The sequence below is a fragment of the Centroberyx affinis genome, unplaced genomic scaffold (assembly GCF_046629955.1).
Source record: "Centroberyx affinis isolate AG114_WGS23_722 - 3 ecotype Tasmania unplaced genomic scaffold, CSIRO-AGI_Caff_v1 ptg000948l_1, whole genome shotgun sequence".
Taxonomy (NCBI): Eukaryota; Metazoa; Chordata; class Actinopteri; order Beryciformes; family Berycidae; genus Centroberyx; species Centroberyx affinis.
This window is the reverse complement of record NW_027279522.1, coordinates 240,092-259,266: the sequence shown is the minus strand read 5'-3', so window position 1 is coordinate 259,266 and position 19,175 is coordinate 240,092. Positions and strand designations below refer to the sequence as shown.

At 40.2% G+C, this 19,175-nt stretch overlaps 1 protein-coding gene across 1 annotated transcript in view; it reads left to right on the top strand.

Annotated features, from left to right (window-relative positions):
* The window catches only part of syngap1b (synaptic Ras GTPase activating protein 1b), a 96,289-nt gene extending 80,632 nt beyond the window's left edge, over positions 1–15,657 (top strand). The window contains exons 19-21 of the mRNA XM_071521984.1: positions 1,171–1,243; positions 6,450–6,511; positions 15,540–15,657. Coding sequence (XP_071378085.1) covers positions 1,171–1,243; positions 6,450–6,511; positions 15,540–15,657 — 253 coding nt within the window. The remainder of the gene's footprint in view (positions 1–1,170; positions 1,244–6,449; positions 6,512–15,539) is intronic.
* The last annotated feature ends 3,518 nt before the right edge of the window (positions 15,658–19,175 follow it).

Here is a 19,175-nt window from a genome sequence, read left to right as displayed (position 1 = left end):
ACAACATGACAAAAGATCCATTGGTTCATTGATGGTATATTCTTTTCTTTACAGCAAAAAGTATTCATACTGCTTTGATAAATGGTGGCAAAAATGTATAAATAAATGTTCCTGTCAGCTATTTTACACACAGAGACAATCTCTCTGGCCCTGTTGCCCCTGAGACACATTGACATACATTTTGCTAAGTCACTCCTCTATGCTCTTTTATAAATGGACAATATTGCAGCAAACTCTTCTCAACAGATGACAGATTGCAAGGATGTTTATTCAGCTTGTCAGCAACTGTCTAGTTTTTGTATGATGTCAATTGAAAACCCTGTAAAAGAGATGGAAAGTACTGAAATAAGATGTCAGTGAAACGGGGTATCACGTGAATAGGAAGACTTTTTCATGGACAGTAACCTCTGTCAGGCATTGATCATTGCCACGGACATCACAATATTGAAATATTCACGGCACAGCTAGTTTGCTCTCTAACCACAGACAAACTTGTATGAGAAGTATCCTTGAATGACCCTAATCTTATGATAATTAAGTATTAAATCTGGAGTAAATCCCTGGCACATGGATAATCGTGAGAGGTGGGGAACCTGCACTGACTAACAGCACATGAAAAGCGCAGCAATAAACTCGCTCATATCTGCAGGCAGACCCTTTGAAATGATTAGTCCAAGGATTTTCCATCAATGCCGCGGCCAGTCCATGTTGCGTCAGTTGAGCGATTCCCTGGGGATGATCAGGATCTGTTACTCATATAACCATTCAGTCCACATGACTTGGCATAATTGTCCACAGTTGGCTGTGATTGCATTTTGAAAACACCTTGAACTGGACATAAATGCCATAATGAATCCCAAGGGGTAAGAAGAAAATAGGCGCCGCCGGTGACAATTGGCACTCGAGTGCCTTGGGTTACTGCTGCTGAACATTTGCATGAGCTTGAAAGATTAAGCTGCCCAGCAGGGATTCAGATTTGAGATACATGAAAGACAGGTAACTAGTGTCTTATGTTGGAATCTTTGTTGACATGAAGTTGCAGTTGCACCTGCAATTGCAGGTGTTGCAGTTGCACCTGTTTAACTTCTGTAAGATTGTTCATTTTGAATTCACACTGATCTCTCTCTTTCTGTCACCCCCTCCCCCCCTTTCTCTCTCTCTCTCCCCAAGACTCATGGCTGTGGAGGATGAGATAAGGGGAGGAGCCATCATTGAGCCAAAAACCAGGATGTTCGCTGATCAGGTCTGTGAGGCTTCTTCTTCTCTCGTCGAGTCCGTGCGGTGGCCCGTGCTATCTTCTCTTCCCCTCTATCTCTCTTTTCTCTGCTACTGTTACTTGGTCTGCTCTGTGTATGTGGTCCCTCTGATTGTCTTGCCCTGTCCCTGACCTGTCCCTGTGTTTGGGTTTGACTGCCATCTGTCTGCCAACATATCCGGGTGCTTTGAAGATCAAAGAGTTTTCTGTTTGCATTCCTCAGCTCAGGCTGTTGAGATGTCTGACTCTACCTGGGTTGTGAGCACATCTGGGTCTGTGATGATGTTGACACAATTCTGTCAAGTGTTTCTGCTGAGCATGTCGGGGGTTAGGGGTCTTAAACCTGTTTCACGCAGACTTACATTCAAGGTTACTGAACAGCTGAGCCCCAAATCATATGCAGTGTGGTGGTGCTGTGTCTTCAGGAGCTTCCTTCACTGCTTTCCATTTCATGCTCTCATCCCCCACCCCACCTTCTTATCCCGTCATACTGAACTAGCCCACCTTCAAGCATGAGTCATGCTGTAAATATAGTGTGTGCCTGTGTGTGTGTGTGTGTGTGTGTGTGTGTGTGTGTGTTGTGTGTACATATGTATGCGTTGTGGTTGAGGAGAGATATTAAGAAAGAGGTAATAAGAGTGAAGGAATGTGTACTGTAGCCTCCATTTCTCAAAGCAACTCCTAATTTGATTCTGATCATGCATTCATGGCCACTTGAGCATTTTTTTCAGATCAATTCCTCGCTAAAACATTTCAATCACAACCCACACACTCTCTCAAATCAACTGCTTCATCCGAATCAGATTGAATTTAAAGGATAAATCCTGTTTTTTTCATGTGATGGTCATGTGGTTCTTTAGTGTGACCGTAATATGAGAACTAAGAATGAAACTAGAATTCACGGTTTGCTTCTCTGACAAATGGCACACAAACATCAGAAAAACTGAGACACTGCTAATGCTACATGAACGATTATATGGTTGCACTACGACCAAACCATGCATTGCATTTTCACCTGAATATTTTCGTTCTGAATATCGAATGAAAAACACAGGAATTATCCCTTAATGATGCCATATGTGGGGTTTTCTCCTGAATATATCACTGTGAATTAATTTGACACATTCTAACTAACTAATGAAAAAAGCCTGTCTATTTCAAACAGCAGCCCCAATGATGTGTCCGTACTTTCCTTTGCTCTTATTTGTGAATTCTCTCGATTGACTGCATGCAATATCAAAGAAAAGCCCCATGGTAGACTGTTAAGTTACCCATCAAAAGCAGCAGAGAGGGGAAATAATGAAACATGACAATAGGGAATGGCAGACAGGTGCTTGGGAACATAGCACTGATGGTCATTATCACAATTCATTTGACAATGATATATTTAGAGAAAATCCCATAAGGCTATACATTTAATAACAAAACAAAGGCTCCCCATTTTTACATTCTGAGATAAGAATATAACAGATAAAACTGTGATCCATTTGTTCCAGACTGGGCTTGGGCCCAACAGTATTTGCAAATATTTTTTTATGGTTTGTTTTGGCCTATTTATGTAACAGATGGGTGAAGTTTGCCGTGAAGGACGATACAGTCACTGCCATAAACTTTAGACAATCACGGGAAAGTACTTGGAAGTTGAATTGGTGCAGATTGCAGATTATAACAAACAGAGAGATAAAGACAGAGAGAGACTCATGTTCAAAGAGCAGTCTCAGGATTCTTTGAAGCTCATCCAATTGATCATGTTGAGAGGGTGAGCAGGTGGTTTTCCAGGATTATCATTCTCTTTTAAAGAGGTTTAATACTGTGATACACAGAGCGATGTTTGGGGCAATGCTGTAGGGCAACATTGCCTGAGTTGTCTCCAGCAATGATTACATCGCAACTTCATGATGGAATGTTGTTCTGTCATGTTGCCCAAAAATGTTGGCAGGTGAATAACGGGCTATCCCTGAAATGGGACAGATAGCAGTCACAATGCATAAGAAATTGATATTGAAATACCAAATAGCATACATCCAGCTTGACTTTGAGGTGTAAATGTCTAGAAATTGAAAATATATTTTTGTGATTACGTCAGAAGTTTGCACACACTATAATTACTACTACATATGTGTCATATTCAAACTTCCTTATCATGCTTCAACAATTTGAGCTCTTATGACAAAATCCCTCGACGGCTCAAGAGTTCATTTTGACCTTTAGGAAACACATTACTGTAGTCCATCTCCATGCTGATGGGTCCTGCAGCCCAGAATGCTACAGACTTGCTTTCAGGCTTCGGTCCATTCTTCGCTTTACTTCATTTCAGTGCTGAATCCATGTTACACCTGTATCCCTGGAAACAAACCGCTGCTGAGTGTTATCACATACTCTTTGTGCAATAACGCGTTGTATTCTGGCATCCTCATCCAAGAAGACAAATTCATGATTTTCAACATCTGCAATTCATTGAAGCTGATGAATAAGACTGATTAGACCTGCACTCATGTACGTACACCTACAGTCTGACAGCAAACCTATAATTAGGCTTATACCTAGTCCTCAACATCTCACTCAGTAATCCCCAACAACAATTGTATAACAGTACAACTCTTTATACTTCCTCTATGAATGAGGTAACAGAATCAGTTGGAAAGGAAGAACTCTTTATGCATATGAAGAAGAAAAGTTGCAGCTTCAGAGCCCAATAAATTGATGTTTTAACAAGTTTCTGGAAGTCTGTGAAGAAATACTAAAAAGAGCATTAATGGATTATACCGGCATTATCAAGTTGTGTTTTTTTTACTCCTCTTAAGTGGCTAGTTATGACTTCATACCCCTGACAATTTAAGTTCCCATACTGTCTTTCAGAAAACATTTATAGAATTATAGAAGAGCACATATACTCTTTATCCGCAGCACCCTGCTTTACTTTTACAGGGCGACCCACATTCACCCCTGGGAGCTGCCCAGTGCAACCACAGTCTTCTACTGGTAGGAGCAACTAGGGCTTAAATGCCTTGCTCAAGAGCATTGACTGTAGCTTTTGAGGCGGGGAAAGTGTTCCTTCGACTCCAACAGATTAAATCATAGGAAGCTAAATCATGACCTTAACCACAGGAAGAAGGCTTTGTGAAATGATATGCTTTTATGTGCTTCAGCATTGTAGAAGTACTTTTCATTGCTATTAAGGTTTCTGTCGCATATTAAGTATTTTTCAAGTTGAAGTATAAAAAATCTCCACACTGTAGTTAGCCATCATATACAGAGGTAGTTTCTCTGACAGACTCACTGAGCACTAAACTACGCTCACAATGCTATGGAGCTATATGGCAAGCACAGTAGGACTGACTAAAACACTGTCAGTCCTATAGACTCATGTGATGGGATTAGGAAAATACTGTTATGCTGGTATCATCCTTTAATTGACATGCAGACCGAATTATTGCTCATGGTGCTCATTTATGCCTTGAGTGAGAATTATGTTTAACTATTTTTGTCAGAAGTTACTGGTCAGTTTTATATTTTTGCTGGAAGGCAAAAGTTCTTTACAGCAATTAAGACAAGACACTGTGATCTAGTATGAACAGACTCCAGACTCTACTGGGTGAGACTGGCACATAGCTGAGAGGTGAAAAGTAAATTAATAGGAAGTGAGAGGGAGAGGCATGATGCCACTGATACCTCAGGCCAGTGATACCAAATACCCTGCAACTTCCAGAGCAACACAGGAGCAGAATGCAATATAGTCCCCATAATAGTAACATAATGCATATATAATTAGCCCAAACCAGTCGCACACTAACAAAAATGTAATTCCAGTAAAAATGTCCATGCACACATTCGTTTTGTTTTTTTTGAGAATTCAGAATTGTAGTTAGCACGCTTTAGCAACTGATCATGTAATAACTTGTCAAAATGTAACAAAAATGTCCCTCTAAATGTGATGTAATATGTAACAAATTAATGTAATAAATTACTTCACATTATTACATTAACAAGTGATTTTATCTTCTCATCATCTTATGATGAAATAATAACATTGACTAATAATGTAACAACTCTAGTTATTACATTATTCAGTCAATATTATTACATCATGACTTAAAAATGTATTACATTAATTTTGTTGCACTTTTGTAGAGGGACATTTTAATATAATAATATATAATGACAGTTATTACATTATTACAGTTATTACATTATCAGTTGTAATAACTGATAACACGTTTCATCACTGTTTACCATTTAACTGTCAAACTGATAATTTGCATAAACTTCTTTCCAAGTGAGCTGAACCTTGTCAATTGTTTTGACAGCGCTACTGAACAGCGACTATCAGTGCGGCACTTTGAAGGGGAAAAAAAGTTCCCTGAGCTCCTAGTGACATTGATCATTTCAAATGCATCATATCAAATTTGATGCATTGTCATCTAACTTTTTGAGTGTTGCCTCGCTCCCTTTTGAGTGTGTGTGTGTGTGTGTGTGTGTTTGTGTTCGTCAAAATGCAAAGAACCTATCCTCTGTCGTTTTCTATTTATCCGTTTGGATATTGTGTGTACATGTAAATATGATTCTGGGTTTTCCAAGTCTGTATATTGAACTTAATAGATGACTGCATGTTTGATATAAGCATGTCCTTTACACTGTCTTCTTACCTTTCTGAACCAGGAAATTATGCAAGACACACAGCTTTCCAAAGGCTGTTGGATTAATCACCTGCTTTCAGATGCAGATGTCATTTGGAGTGCACGACATAACGCCTTTTCTTTCTTGCCCTAAGCATGACTGCTGTTACTGGTACACCGCATGGCAGGCTGCTCTAATGCTTCCAGGCTGTTGGGTTTCTGATGATGTTGTGCGTGTGTGGTTGCCATCATGTATGTTTATGTATATGTATGTATATGTGTGTTTGAAAGCATTTTTTATGTGTGTGTCCTCGTTTTCTGTTCACTCTGTTGTGAACTGTGTATGTATTGTTCGTGTGGCTGTTGATTCCTCGACCCTCACTGCCCCTGTGACTCCTCCCAATGCACACAAGCCTTCCCTCTCTTGCTGTCGTCTTCCTCCTTCCGCCTCCTCCTCTCCTCTCCTTCTCTCCTCTCCTCTCCTCTCCTCTCCTCTGCTCTCCTTCTCTCCTCTCCTCTCCTCCTCTCCTCTCCTCGCCTCTCCTCCTGTGTTGATGAGATACGGTGATTTCTCTTAGGGGAGGCGTCAGTCCATCCTAGTGCAGCCCCGTCTCGCGCCTGTCCCACCCCGAGTAACCAGGTAATAAACAAACCGGCAAACTCTCACTCTCCATCCATAACCTGCTGCCTCTCTCCACTTCTACTGTTCTCTATGTGCGTCCCTGTCCATATGCAGCACCGTGTGAACTCACTCCAAACCAACACACTGACAGGCCCACTTACTCCTCACTTATCTTTACACAAATAGAGGCCTGTCACAGAGGTTACCCATGGTTCTGAGGGGCGCACCTCCGTGTTGGAAGAGTGACAACAAAAACAGCACAAAGCCACACAAGCTTAGCTGCGCTTGGTGACTTCTTGCACGTTGGCAGCGAGAGGATAACTGTTTGAACTTCAATACCCATAAATCCTGTAATGTGACGTCAATGAACTGCACACAGCACGCTCATGTTTACCAACCCGGGCGATCTGTGATGCTTTATACCAAAAGAAACCATAGATATGAGAGGGGAGAAGATCTAACGTCGGTGAGTCCAGCTTTCTCTGCTCACTGCTGTTTAGGAGACAGTTTTGCATTTCTTTTGCACCTCCTGTGGGTGGAGAAGTTTTCCCGCCAGTGTCCATACCCAGCACCAGAATTTAATTTGGGCAAATAGAACAAATCTACTGCGTCTCAATTAGTGTGGATTGGACACTCTTCTCTATTGTAGCTCCACTTTTTGATTTGGGCTCATAAAATGCATCTTGCCTTGCGCAGCTTTACGGTCTCTTCCTCCCTGACAAAATAAAGAAAATAAAGAAAATGTAATTTCTGTGCTGCGCTTGGCATTATATGAAATTAGCTCCCTTCTCCTCCACCGCACTAAAATGTGACACTTTCTTTGTTTTGCCAGGCAGGAAGAGGCGGTAACGTTACAATCTTTGGTTTTGTTGTCACCCTCCCAGCATAGCAGCGTGTCTCTTGTTTCCACTGGTAACGACTCTTGAAATGTTCTGTGACAGGCCTCTAATGTTGATTTCATTTTAATTAACCAAACGGAATATTTCTTTTGAATGATGGTGCTTTTTTCATTTTGTTGACCAATGAGCATATTATACACATGCCTTGGCAGAAATATTGAAATTATTTGAAGTAGTACTATAATAGCTTAGATCTTTCTAATGTCTTAAAGTATCAAACATCAAGTGTTTTGTGTGTGACTGTTGCAGCGCTCCACAGATGAAAATGCCATTGCTTGTCCACACACACAAGTCAGTCATAACCAGCAATCCACAGACATATATGCCAACATTATTATTCGCAAACAAAATTTTCAAGTCATATACGGAGACCTTCCTGTAACTCTTTGCATTGGGTAAATTGTTTCTAGCAGAAATGCAGAGAAATACAAATAATCAATGGATGCCATTGATTCTTAAGCTCCGCTATTTTCAGATGTTGGCATTTGCAAATACTCAACTCAACTCTTCATCACATTTAACAGTCACCTCATCTTTTCACTTGCTTTTGTTTAACTTGTAATATGCTAAGCATTACAATCTTACACAATACACAATAACCCACTGTATGCCCATGGAAATAAGAATTATATCACTGTTACATGTACAGACACTCAGTACAAACAGGATGGCTATGCAGATTCCCTCCGGTTCTTACACTTGCACAAACATTGATGATCTCATGAATTAAATGATTTTTGTTAATATTTGTGTAGAAATTCAAGAAAACTCAGGATGAATTAGATGAATAGATACTAGAAACATTATTTTTTTCAACATTTTTGAATGCAAAATTGTTATTTTCTGCCAAGCAACTCAAAGCAAAAAATAAAATAAAATAAAATCTACCTTAAAACAGAATACACCCAATGGTAGCTCTATGGCTCTGGGGGCTTCAGTCCAGAAACAAGGCGTGTGATGTCATCAATGAAACTTGATAGGCTCCATTGACGATTAATGGCTGCCTTTGTGGGATTTGGGCACATTTTCTGGTTCAAAACTGCCAGTATGATTTGATTTCATTCATGAAAAAACATCATCTCTTGATGACATCACAGGTGAAACATTGGTTCTTTGATTTACAGCTTTAAAGGAAAAATCCACCCTAAAACTTGTTAACACTGCCCAGTTTGTTGGTTGGTGGTGTATTTTTCTTATTCCTGTGGGTAACTGGCAAAACATAGACTATGTGACATCATATTTCCAGCACAATGGAGTTTGATAGCAGAAAAATCTTCAGCTAGCCTATCTAAACCATCAATGGTAAACATCAGGTTTTGGTGTCAAACCCTCAGAACCAAAGATTGAGAGCTTCTTTCTAGACTCACTATTTAGCAACATTCAACAATCATTCAGGGAGAAATACATCGTAGAAGAGGAAGAGAGATCAATTTCTCCACTGACAGTAGCCTCAATAGACCAGAATGCAATGCAGCCACAAGACATATTGTGTTTTGAGGGATCTTTACCACAGGCCAGTGTTCACTAACTAATTGGCTAGCTAGCTATATTTATACGTTCATATGCCTAGCTTTGATTGAAAGTTGCAAGTTCATGCTCATTCTATAGGTGTTGTTGAAAGGCATTCTGGGAAGTGTAGGAAATTGAAGTAGAAGTAGAAGAGGTAAGTGTTTAAGAGTATCTGAAGGTGGATTTTTCTTTTAACAGACTGCCATTCTTGTTGACAAATTTTAATTGGACTGTCCAAAATCACTGGAATAACATTGTGTGCATTCTATTTTACTGTGGATTTTTTTCCCCCCTTTAACACACTGCAAGGAATACACCTGCGCTACACATTTTTACCACTATACACATTACAATGTAACATGAGCTTCATGAACTTTCCATTCAATCTGAGTCATCCCTCCCAACTCGCCCCAAGATAAACAACGGGAATTATGGGAAATCTCCGTATCTGACCCGATCCTTCCCTGGAGAATATTGATTAATGTGCACATGTTTTTTTGTATGTTTCTCTGTGTTTCTGTGTCTTTTCAGTGAGTCTGTGTTTCTGATATTTCTGTGTTTGTGTATGTGTATGTGTTTGGCACCCGGGCGCATTAGTTGACTGAATGGTGGTGTAGGCCAACTGTTATTGTGCGTCTGATGAAGTGTGTCATGCGTACTGCGTTGATTTTTGTTTTACTTCAGAGTTAGAGTTCTTCACTTGGCAAGCTAGTCATCACAAGCCTTAAGCGGATTATTCTTATAATAATATAATATATATAATATACACTGAGTAAACCGACACTTAAAGCAGATTTTGAACGTGGAGGTGAGCAAGACTTTACAGTTCGCTGTAGACATCAACTATTCAAATGAGATTGGAGGAAATGGGTAAGAACCTGTGTGTATGATACTGTATTTGCGTCATTTACTATACACCTAACATTTCAATAGTCCACTATGTGTTCTGTGTTTCTGTCTCCAGTACCTTAACATTCATTAGTTACAGCATCAAACACACTCTCACACCCAGCTGTAATTGATCACACCAAGTAATCAAACACTACAGCCTACAGTGAGTGAAGAAAGTTTGGTAAGTTTTAAAAAGGATGTCAGTAAAAAATCCTGCTGTGTCTACGGTTAGCTGCTTGTTTCCCCAGTTTAATAGACATGTGTAATGGTCTACGCATGGATATTAAATAGAACTGGTGGTTGTGACTTGTAACAGAGTAGTGAAAATATGTCGCTGGAGTCATGTTACTGGCATCCTGTAACTGTTTGTCCCGTAGGAGATGGGAATAGCTGTTCATAGCACCAGTTAGTAAAATGCAACTGAAAATGTATGAATTCTCGTTCATTTTGGTTCTGATTGAGAAGAGAAAAGGTCTGCCAATTCAGATCAAATTTTGGGGTAATTTTTTTTGTTTTTTTTTTCCTTTTCAATTTTCTAGTGAAATGGAAACACCTTCTACTCACAATGGACACACCCATGAAGTACAATATATCCAGTGCTAATTAGCTTTTGATCCATTTCTCTACTGGATGCAGACCAAACTACCCCTACTCCTTCCTGTCTTTCTGCTCTCCAGCACTTCATTCCATTCATGTTACAGTACTTCATACCTCTTGTGTGTAAGCATTAAAGTGGTATTTAATGTCAAAAGTATTTTTTTCCAATGTTGATTAAGAACAAACCTGGGTTAAAATACTTCAAGTTCCTTTAGAGGGCTGTGCACTCGTTTAACAGAATCCCTGTAATTATGTGTAGACACCACCCAGCAAATGTGGCAAGCAAGATAAATTAAGTGCAATTATGTCAAGAGGTATTTCTACCCAGGCCTGATGGTAAAACTGTGAATTCCAGCTTTCCAAATGCTTCTTCACTCAAAGCATCTCTTGGATACATTAAGCACCATTATCTATAAAGTCCTCATAGTTGTCTATTGGCCCAATAACCCAATTGTTTTCTCTTCCCACTGCTCCTACACAGACTACAGTGAACAAGACTGGGAGTGAAGGCTTGCAAACAGACCTTGATAAAAAAAAAAAAACGAATAACTGAAATGAAACTGTTATTTGCACTGATGTTATTCTGCGCCAATGTAGGTAAGGAAAGACGGCAAAACCAAACTTTGGCTTAATCGCTGATCAAAAGTTCCAACCCAGTTCGTACAGCGATGCAGCATTTTTAAGAGAGCTCATTGCCAAGTGATCAATGGGTTTGGGTTAGAAATTTTGGTTGGGGAATTTGACAGAGTTTTGGATTTCCTCCCAGGGCATAGGATGCAACTTAACCTTTGCTTTTTTTTAAATTTGGCGCTGAGCTCTATGTGGCTTTCTGCATGTCTTTTATGTCCTAGAAGGCTGATGCTATGTGCTGTTAAGATGTTTTTGGAAACCGTAATTTAAAGCCCTTCCTATAGTCTGATTTAAGGTATTTTGCAGCTACTAAAGCACGCACATTTACGTAGAGACTTAGCAGTTATTGAACAGGAATTGTACTCATTGGCGAAGAATGACTCACTTCCTGACTTTCTCTGACACCTGTCACCGACAAACACCCCTTGCTACTCATCACAAGAGGATCAGGACCCTATGACCTCAAGAGTTTTAATTCCCTCCATCCCTTCTTTCTCTGTGACCCCTTTTCCTATACTGCCATTTCTATTGGTGTACGTCACGCATCGACTTCGTAACTCATTTGCCTCTCTCTTTCTCTGTCTCTCTCCTTCTTTCTTTCTTTCTGTCTGTCTGTCTGTCTGTGTGGTTCTTCCAATCCCTTATCACGTGTCTTTCATTTTCTAATCCTGCCTTACTTTACCTCTGCCATGGCCTTTACACGTACCCATGCCCACGATCACATCTTTCTATTCTGCTTGTGTTGATTTTGTCCGCTTGGAAACGTCACCCACAACTCCATCCACGTCCCGCCTTCTGCACTTTGAACTCTTGAACCCTTTTCTTCGGGTACTTCTCCCTCTTGCCCTCTTCCCATCTTTATCTCACTATACACTTACCTCCTCCCACTTACTCTCACACCTCTTCGACATGCGCTCTTTGCTGTTGTTCTCCTCTATGTGTCACGTTATCTCTTGCCTCGATCGGCCATCTCCTTTACAACTCTTCCCATCAATCCCATTGTCCATTGAATGGCCTTTCTCCTACGACCATCTCTCCCTGCTCCCACTCCTCTTTCCCCTTCCCTCTCTCTCTGTCTCGCTAGGAGGACCAGCTTTCCTCCCTGGGTTCTGCAGACCCCGGTGTGAAAACTGAAGGTGGAGGGGGAGGTGGTGGAGGAGGAGGCAGAGGAGGAGGAGGAGGAGGAGGAGGAGGAGGAGGAGGAGGAGGAGGAGGAGTAACCAACGATCAAGACCTCAGAGTCTCTTCCTCGGGCATTTCCTCTGACAGCTCGCCCCACAATGGAGTCCTCCCCCAAACCGTAGACCCTCCCTCTCTACCCACTCCACATCAACAACCTAGTCAGAATGGAGAGCTCCGTGGCAACCAAACATCCTCCCCCATGACAACCTCACAGGCAACTGGGACCACGGCAACAGCAACAACAACAGGCATAGCAGAAGAAGGGGGAGCAGGTCAAACACAACACTAAGCCAAATCAGAGAGAGATGACACAATTAAAAAGGAAAAACACTGTCCCCGTCCACTCCCATTTAACAAGACAATGTTTTGCAAAAAAAAAAAAAAAATTCCCCATTGATATACTTTTGTCCAAGCAAGAGAGAGAAGAAAAGTGTGCGGGAGACGAATAGTTGTTGTACAGCTCCTGTACAGTGCATAACGCATTAACACACCACAAAGGGCTCTTCAACGGACACTCGTTTTTCTTGACGCTCAGATCGAGCTTCGGTCAGTATCACTCTTGCAGGACAAGATAATGATACCCTATCACATACTGTAAACTGTTTGAACCAGTCAAACAAGGCATTTGACGTACAGTTGCCATACCAAGCCGATATGTGAACATCTGCTTTGTGTGCTCATTGCCTGTCTGTGGCTTCATGAAAGAGAAATACATGTAAGGAACAAGCACTATAGAATGTCTCGCACCCCAAAGACTTCATATTAGCCATTAGCATAGTAGTGCTACAAGCCAGCTCATAGTACCCCTTGGTTCCCATGGATGCAGGTGTATTAATAAGTATACCTGTCCTGAATACGCCAGGCTGCAAATTCTTTAGGTAGAGATGTGGTAATGTAGTCTGGCTTCCTTAGTGCCTTTGAGTGTATTTCAACAGGGTTTTCAAATAGACGTAACGGAGGGAGATCCAAATTAGCTTTGCTTGTATGAGAAATCATCTGAGGGCTGAAAAAACAGAGATTCAAAGTCAGAAGATCCTGCGTCGTAGAGCTTTGAATGACAAAATCGATGGAAGAAGCGCAGACGTTTTGGGAATTTCTTTTTTTTTCCTTTTTTTTTTTTTCTCAATCTAAGGGACTTCTTGTTTTTGGACTGAGCTCGTGCAATTTTTCTCTTCTCAATCTCAGAACCGATATGTGATAAACTGGTGCTAAACAGAAACAAATGGTGCCATTTTCAAATCAAATGTCTGTGTCTACCATAGCACTGCCTCTCTCATTATTCACTCACTGTCTTTCTCTCTCTCCAGCTGTTTGTCTTTGCCGGGACATTTTCTTTTTTTCCAGTATGTTTTGTATGTGTCTATGTCTTTGTTCTTTGTGCATCCCTTTGTGTTCTTATGTCTAATGGGGTAGTGGGGTTTCCATGTCAATGTTTGATAAAAACCCTCCTCCAATCTGCAATTTGATATAGATAAGAGCAGCTCCCCTAAAATCTCCACAGTGTGACTTCTAAATTGAGGGATCGGTCATTGCAAATGACTGTCACTGAGCTGTTTCAAATTTGTGGTGACCAACCCCCAAAATGCTATTTTTCCTTGGCGCCATTCAGTGGCAGTTTCACTTGCTATGACACAACTCTCCGCTTACAATGAGAGCTATAATTTTGAGATTGAATGAAGCTGCTGTGAATGAAATGGACAAAGGGAATCTATTTCCAGTTATCAAGGTCTTTTTCCGTTTAAAAGCTGTTGGTGTCCATTGTGTTTAGGGTACAGAGGATGAGTGGTCACATTTTTTAATTCAGAAGAACACCTTCAATGCCACAATCTGAAGTTCTCATTGACAAATTAAAGCGACTTGCTCATAAACTGCAGGTATAAGTAAATGCCACTGATAGATTATCATGTGTTAAGTGTTACATTTTGGGCACTTACCACATATTTCGAGTCACTTCGGTGCAGTTGCATTGCAAGAAAAGACATTTTGTTACAGAAAATATTGTCCATGCAACATGTTAACTTGAACCATCTTGTTCACTCTCAAATTTATCATGAGGCCTGGAAGTTGAGGACCATTTCAACCATTTCAGTTTGCTGTAGCCAAAGCCAGTAGATTCCTGCCGTTAAGTGCCTGGGATTCATATTATTAACATCCTTTGGCCAGTAGACTAGCCAATCATCAACCAAATCTATAAGACCTTTAGACACTGAGAATATATTCTGAGGCCCATGATTAAGAAATTTGATTATTGATAATGTGTTCTTACCACAAATTTAAGTTTAATCCCAAAATGAGATTGAAAAAGACTGACACCTAATCCTAAAAAACAGCATTAAATCAATTTAAGGTACTTATTGAGGGATTAAAGGTAAATTAAGACAAAATAACACGTATACAGAGTGAACCCTCTATTTTAACCCTCTATTTTAAAGACATTGTATGATGAACTTCAAGAAATATCTTTTTGCTAACATGGATATACAGTATATAGTGTTTTGGAAATGAACTTTTCGATTTTTCATGTGTCAAACGCTGAAACACCGGAAATGTTTGTAATGTGTTGCCATATCCCTTCATTTTGTGTATGAACTGTCTATTGTAAAGTTTGTCTGGATGTGAATTTGTTTTTGTCTCTGTAGCCTCACTCTGGTGTCGCTCTGCAGCAACTCAGCTTGGTATTTGTTTAGTTCAGGTGGAACCAAGAAGAGTTGAAGAGTTTCACATCAGCTTTGTAGTATCAGCCATTTTTTTTTTTAATCTTTTGAGAAAACAAATCACTTGCTGTACTTTGCTGTGTCAAAGGTCAAAATGGCCATCGCTAGTGCTTTGTAGGCCAGTACTAGTGGATCAGCCACAAAACAGAAAAGGTGAGATTCATAAATAGAGTGAATGTTTAATTGTTGAACCACCAAATGTTAATAATGCTAGCAATCTACACAGGGAAAGATTGTCCGTCTTCTATTTCAACAGCTTGTAGGGCTACTTTTTCCTTGTGAAAATACTTGTGTGTACTGAGCGTTGGTTTTAAAGCAGGCCAGGTTTGAACATCAGTCTCTCGTAGAGATGTGAGATGATCCGTGATTGAGAAATTAATATTGCCATGAAAAATACCTCAGTGACATAAAAAAATAAATGAGAGACTCAGGTAAACAAGCAATTGCCTCAGAGCTGAACACAAAACTGAGAAAAAAAAAGAGATGAGTCCAGCTTTGGAAAGACTGCCATCAGATACTTGGTCCGCCTAGGATGAAATCTCTTAGCTATGCTTCAATAGCACCTGATCAAGCACCTCCCCCGTTTCTTCTCTCTCTCTGTCTCCCCTTTTTTTCTCCCCCTAGCCACTCTCAAAGCTTCATGGAGGACAATCTGGAACCTAATTGGCTGATGCACCATGGGCAGTCCACAGGGTGGCATGGCCAAATGTCAAGAGCCCTCTCTCGTGACGCGATTGGCTGACAAAGGGAGAACTTGGGGCATTGGTCCCATTCTCTTTGCTCAAAGGATGGTGCAGAGCCCCAGCGGACCATGTAAGGAAATGCTGGGTTTTTTACCATACTTTACTTGGGCCCTCTCTCTCTGATTGGATAACTGGATTTTTTTATGTGTTTGACGCCTTGTGATTGGATATACAGTTTTCTTTTGAAGGCAGGCCCAACATGTTATGGTGTTTGTTGGCCTACCAAGCATGCGAAGAACAGCTATGCAGTCCGATCAGTCGGTAGAATGGAAGACGACAAAAAGGCCAAGGAAGGCACACTGCTCAAAACGAGAGAGAGGGAGATGTATTGTACTGTGGGTAAGATGTATTTCAAAGGTGCTTGACTTCTCTTAATTTTTCAGTGAAAGCTCATTTAATTTCAAAACATTTCTTTAACTCCCTCTCTCTTATAGTCTTTTTCACATTACTTTTGGATTCCTCTTCATCTACTCACTCTAACTATTTATCTATCTAGGATTCTCAAAAGCATTATTTAATCACTTCCATTTTACTCCATTTTAGACATACTTGCTCTCTCTTTCGACATTTTCAACTACTTCTCGATTCATAGTTTTAGCTCTTCCGTTTGAATCTCTTTCAGACTTTGATTTAAAGGAAACTAAATATGCACAGCCTATACAAGTCAAACCGCTTCAAAAAAAAAACAAAAAAAACCAAGTCTTGCTTCAATGAAAACTTTGAAAACTGGACAGAATGTTATTATTTATATTTCTATGATACTGCTTATTCTTACCATAGTACAGAAAAAAAAACTCTGCATCAGAAATCTTCCGGAGCAGATATTTATTTCTTGATAAAGATAGACGCCTATCTATCTAATGGAAGTTCATAAATGATCCATTTTATATGAACCGAGTTTTCTTATTAAGACAATCTTGTGGAACACTGAGGAGAAGCATTGCCCTGTAGGACTGTGACGAAAGGGACAAACTTGTGTTTTACCTGCTCCCCTTACACGAATTTGCACGTTGCTGTGACCTGTGCCCCCCACCCCACCCCACCCCACCCCACCACCTCCCTCCCCCCCTCCTACTTCTTGCTTATAATCATTCTAAGATAGAAAAAAGTGGACGGATGATGTTTTTACGCCCGACAATCGCCATGGAGCTCTCCATTTATGGACGATCTGAAAGCCTTTCGGATGATGAGGACGCTTGTACATCTTATTATTTTGTATTCCGATGCAGCCATCTGCCTGGAGTTTACCTGAGCAGAGGTGAATCAGTGAATTCTTGGTTTCGGTGTGGTCGTTTGACACAGTTCTCTGGAGTCAAACTGCTGTACAACGTCCCATTTCTATTTCTATGAATGGACTCCACTGACACCAACCTGAGTTGAAGTCCCTTGCCATTTTCCACCTCTAATCACTGAAAAGATGACAGAGAGAGATATGTTAGAGGTTCTGCCGAAAAAACGAGTGAATGTGTTTGTACATAAGTGTGTGTACTGGATAAATCTTTGTGTATATACTGGATAAATGTGTATATATGGTATGTCTATGTGTATATACAGTTTGTTTGTACATGCAGAGTGTACAGTTATTTTTTCCTCTAATGTTTCTCTCTCTCTCTACGAATAGGTCTTCTGAAGTTACCAATACTGAGGCATGGAAAGGTTTTTAAGTGTATTTGACAGCTATCGGAGGCACTTTCTGTGCAGACTTAGAATATCAGCAAGGTCTGTCACTTAGCTGCATTCCTGAAGCTCTCACACAACAAGAAGTAACTCACGTAATCTTAAAGCTTGCACTCATTTTCTTGACCAACTAAAAAGCTTTTTTAAGTAGATTTGGGTGACCAAGCAATGTTTGTACATATATAGACTTAAGATAATATTTCCAGAAACCTCCATCTGCATTTCTTTGAGATTCTCGACCTGTTTTGAGTTCTTGCGTATCTGATTTTCACTTTAGGTTCCTATGGTATATGTTTGCAACGGTTGTCATTCAGAGTTATATATTTATTCAGACAACCCTTATATATTCCTTAAAATTTAGTTCCCCAAATTCTGCCTCTTATGGAGCCCTCTAACCTTTTGTCAGCTGAAGATTTGGTTAGATCGGCAAATCTTTCCATGGAAGTACTGTCATCATTTGCCATTTGCTTGTTTTTGTATAGGTCCTTATTAAATAAGTGTGCCTCCCCCTTATACTCTTACTAACCTTAGATCCATCAACTACGCTGGTCACTCATTTTCATCCCCCTTGACAAGCCATAGCCCTCCTATCCCAAAACTCCTCTATTGTTGTTTTGACAAGGACAGACATTTGGGGATTTTGTGTATATTAATGGAAGAGTGATGTTGAAGAGTGTATTGCAGTTGTATATGGATTTGTTATGAATGTGGATATTCTGATCATTGAATTATTATTGTAATAATGATAATGATTATTGCCACTTTGATTTTGTTGATTAATTCCTTTGATGCGGTTGATGAAAATTCCATCGTTTCTTTTTTTTGAATAAACCGGAATTTATATTTTTCGGGTGGGTGAATCTTGGAGATAGAAATACGTAAATAAATTAATAAATAAACAAATAATTAAATTCTTAACTTGGTGTGAAAAGGTGTGATTATGTTTTTCGGTGCGCTAACTCGGGCAGCTTTTCAAAATCTGTCATGCGTTACAGCCTGTGGTGTAAAGAGGCGAGGCTTACTTCTTCTCTGGAAGTAATGTTTGCTCGCTTACTTGACATATAACACAGTGTGTGTGTGTGTGTGTAGGCTCACAGCAGGCCCAACCTCTTTTAAGTTTATTAAATGTCATTCTGGGAAAGAAACTAGATCCTCTAACAACTCAAAAAACAATCTAAACTTTATACCTGAATAAATGAAGAGTCCTAAGTGGATGATTTGGGCATCTGGAAGACTTTTTGAAGGTAGAAGGTTTTGGTTTTGCTGTGGTGATCGTATCTTTCTCACCATGTTTGCAATATAAAGATACATTTTCTAGACCAGTGGTTCTCAAGGTGGGGTCCGGGGACCACCAGGGGTCCTTGAGGGAGTTCCAGGGGGTCCCCAGAAAATTGACGAATTGTTGTTGTTCATTTACAAGAAGTTAACACCATTAGGGAATGTAGAAGAATGACTATTTTGATCATAGTCTCACTGTTATCTCTCTCTATCTACAATACAGATAGAAGTGGAATTCCAATAAAAATATTCTCAGATCTGGGTCCGAGAGACAAAATCTCTTCAAATGGGGGTCCGTGGACCTAATGTGGACTAAATTAGGAGTCCTTCATATGAAAAAGGTTGAGAATCACTGTTCTAGACTCTCAAGCTTATTCACTCTGGGGTTTTTTTCTCTGGATTCGTAATGAGGTTACAATTAAGTTGACTTGTGTTTCTGTCACGGTGCTCGCTCAGCTGGGTCCTCTCCTCTATTTTTCTCTGAGACTCAGGACTCTAATGCTTCTCTTGGTGGCACTGGGCACAGTAGATCTTTTCCTCACACTCTCACCGACTGACTGTG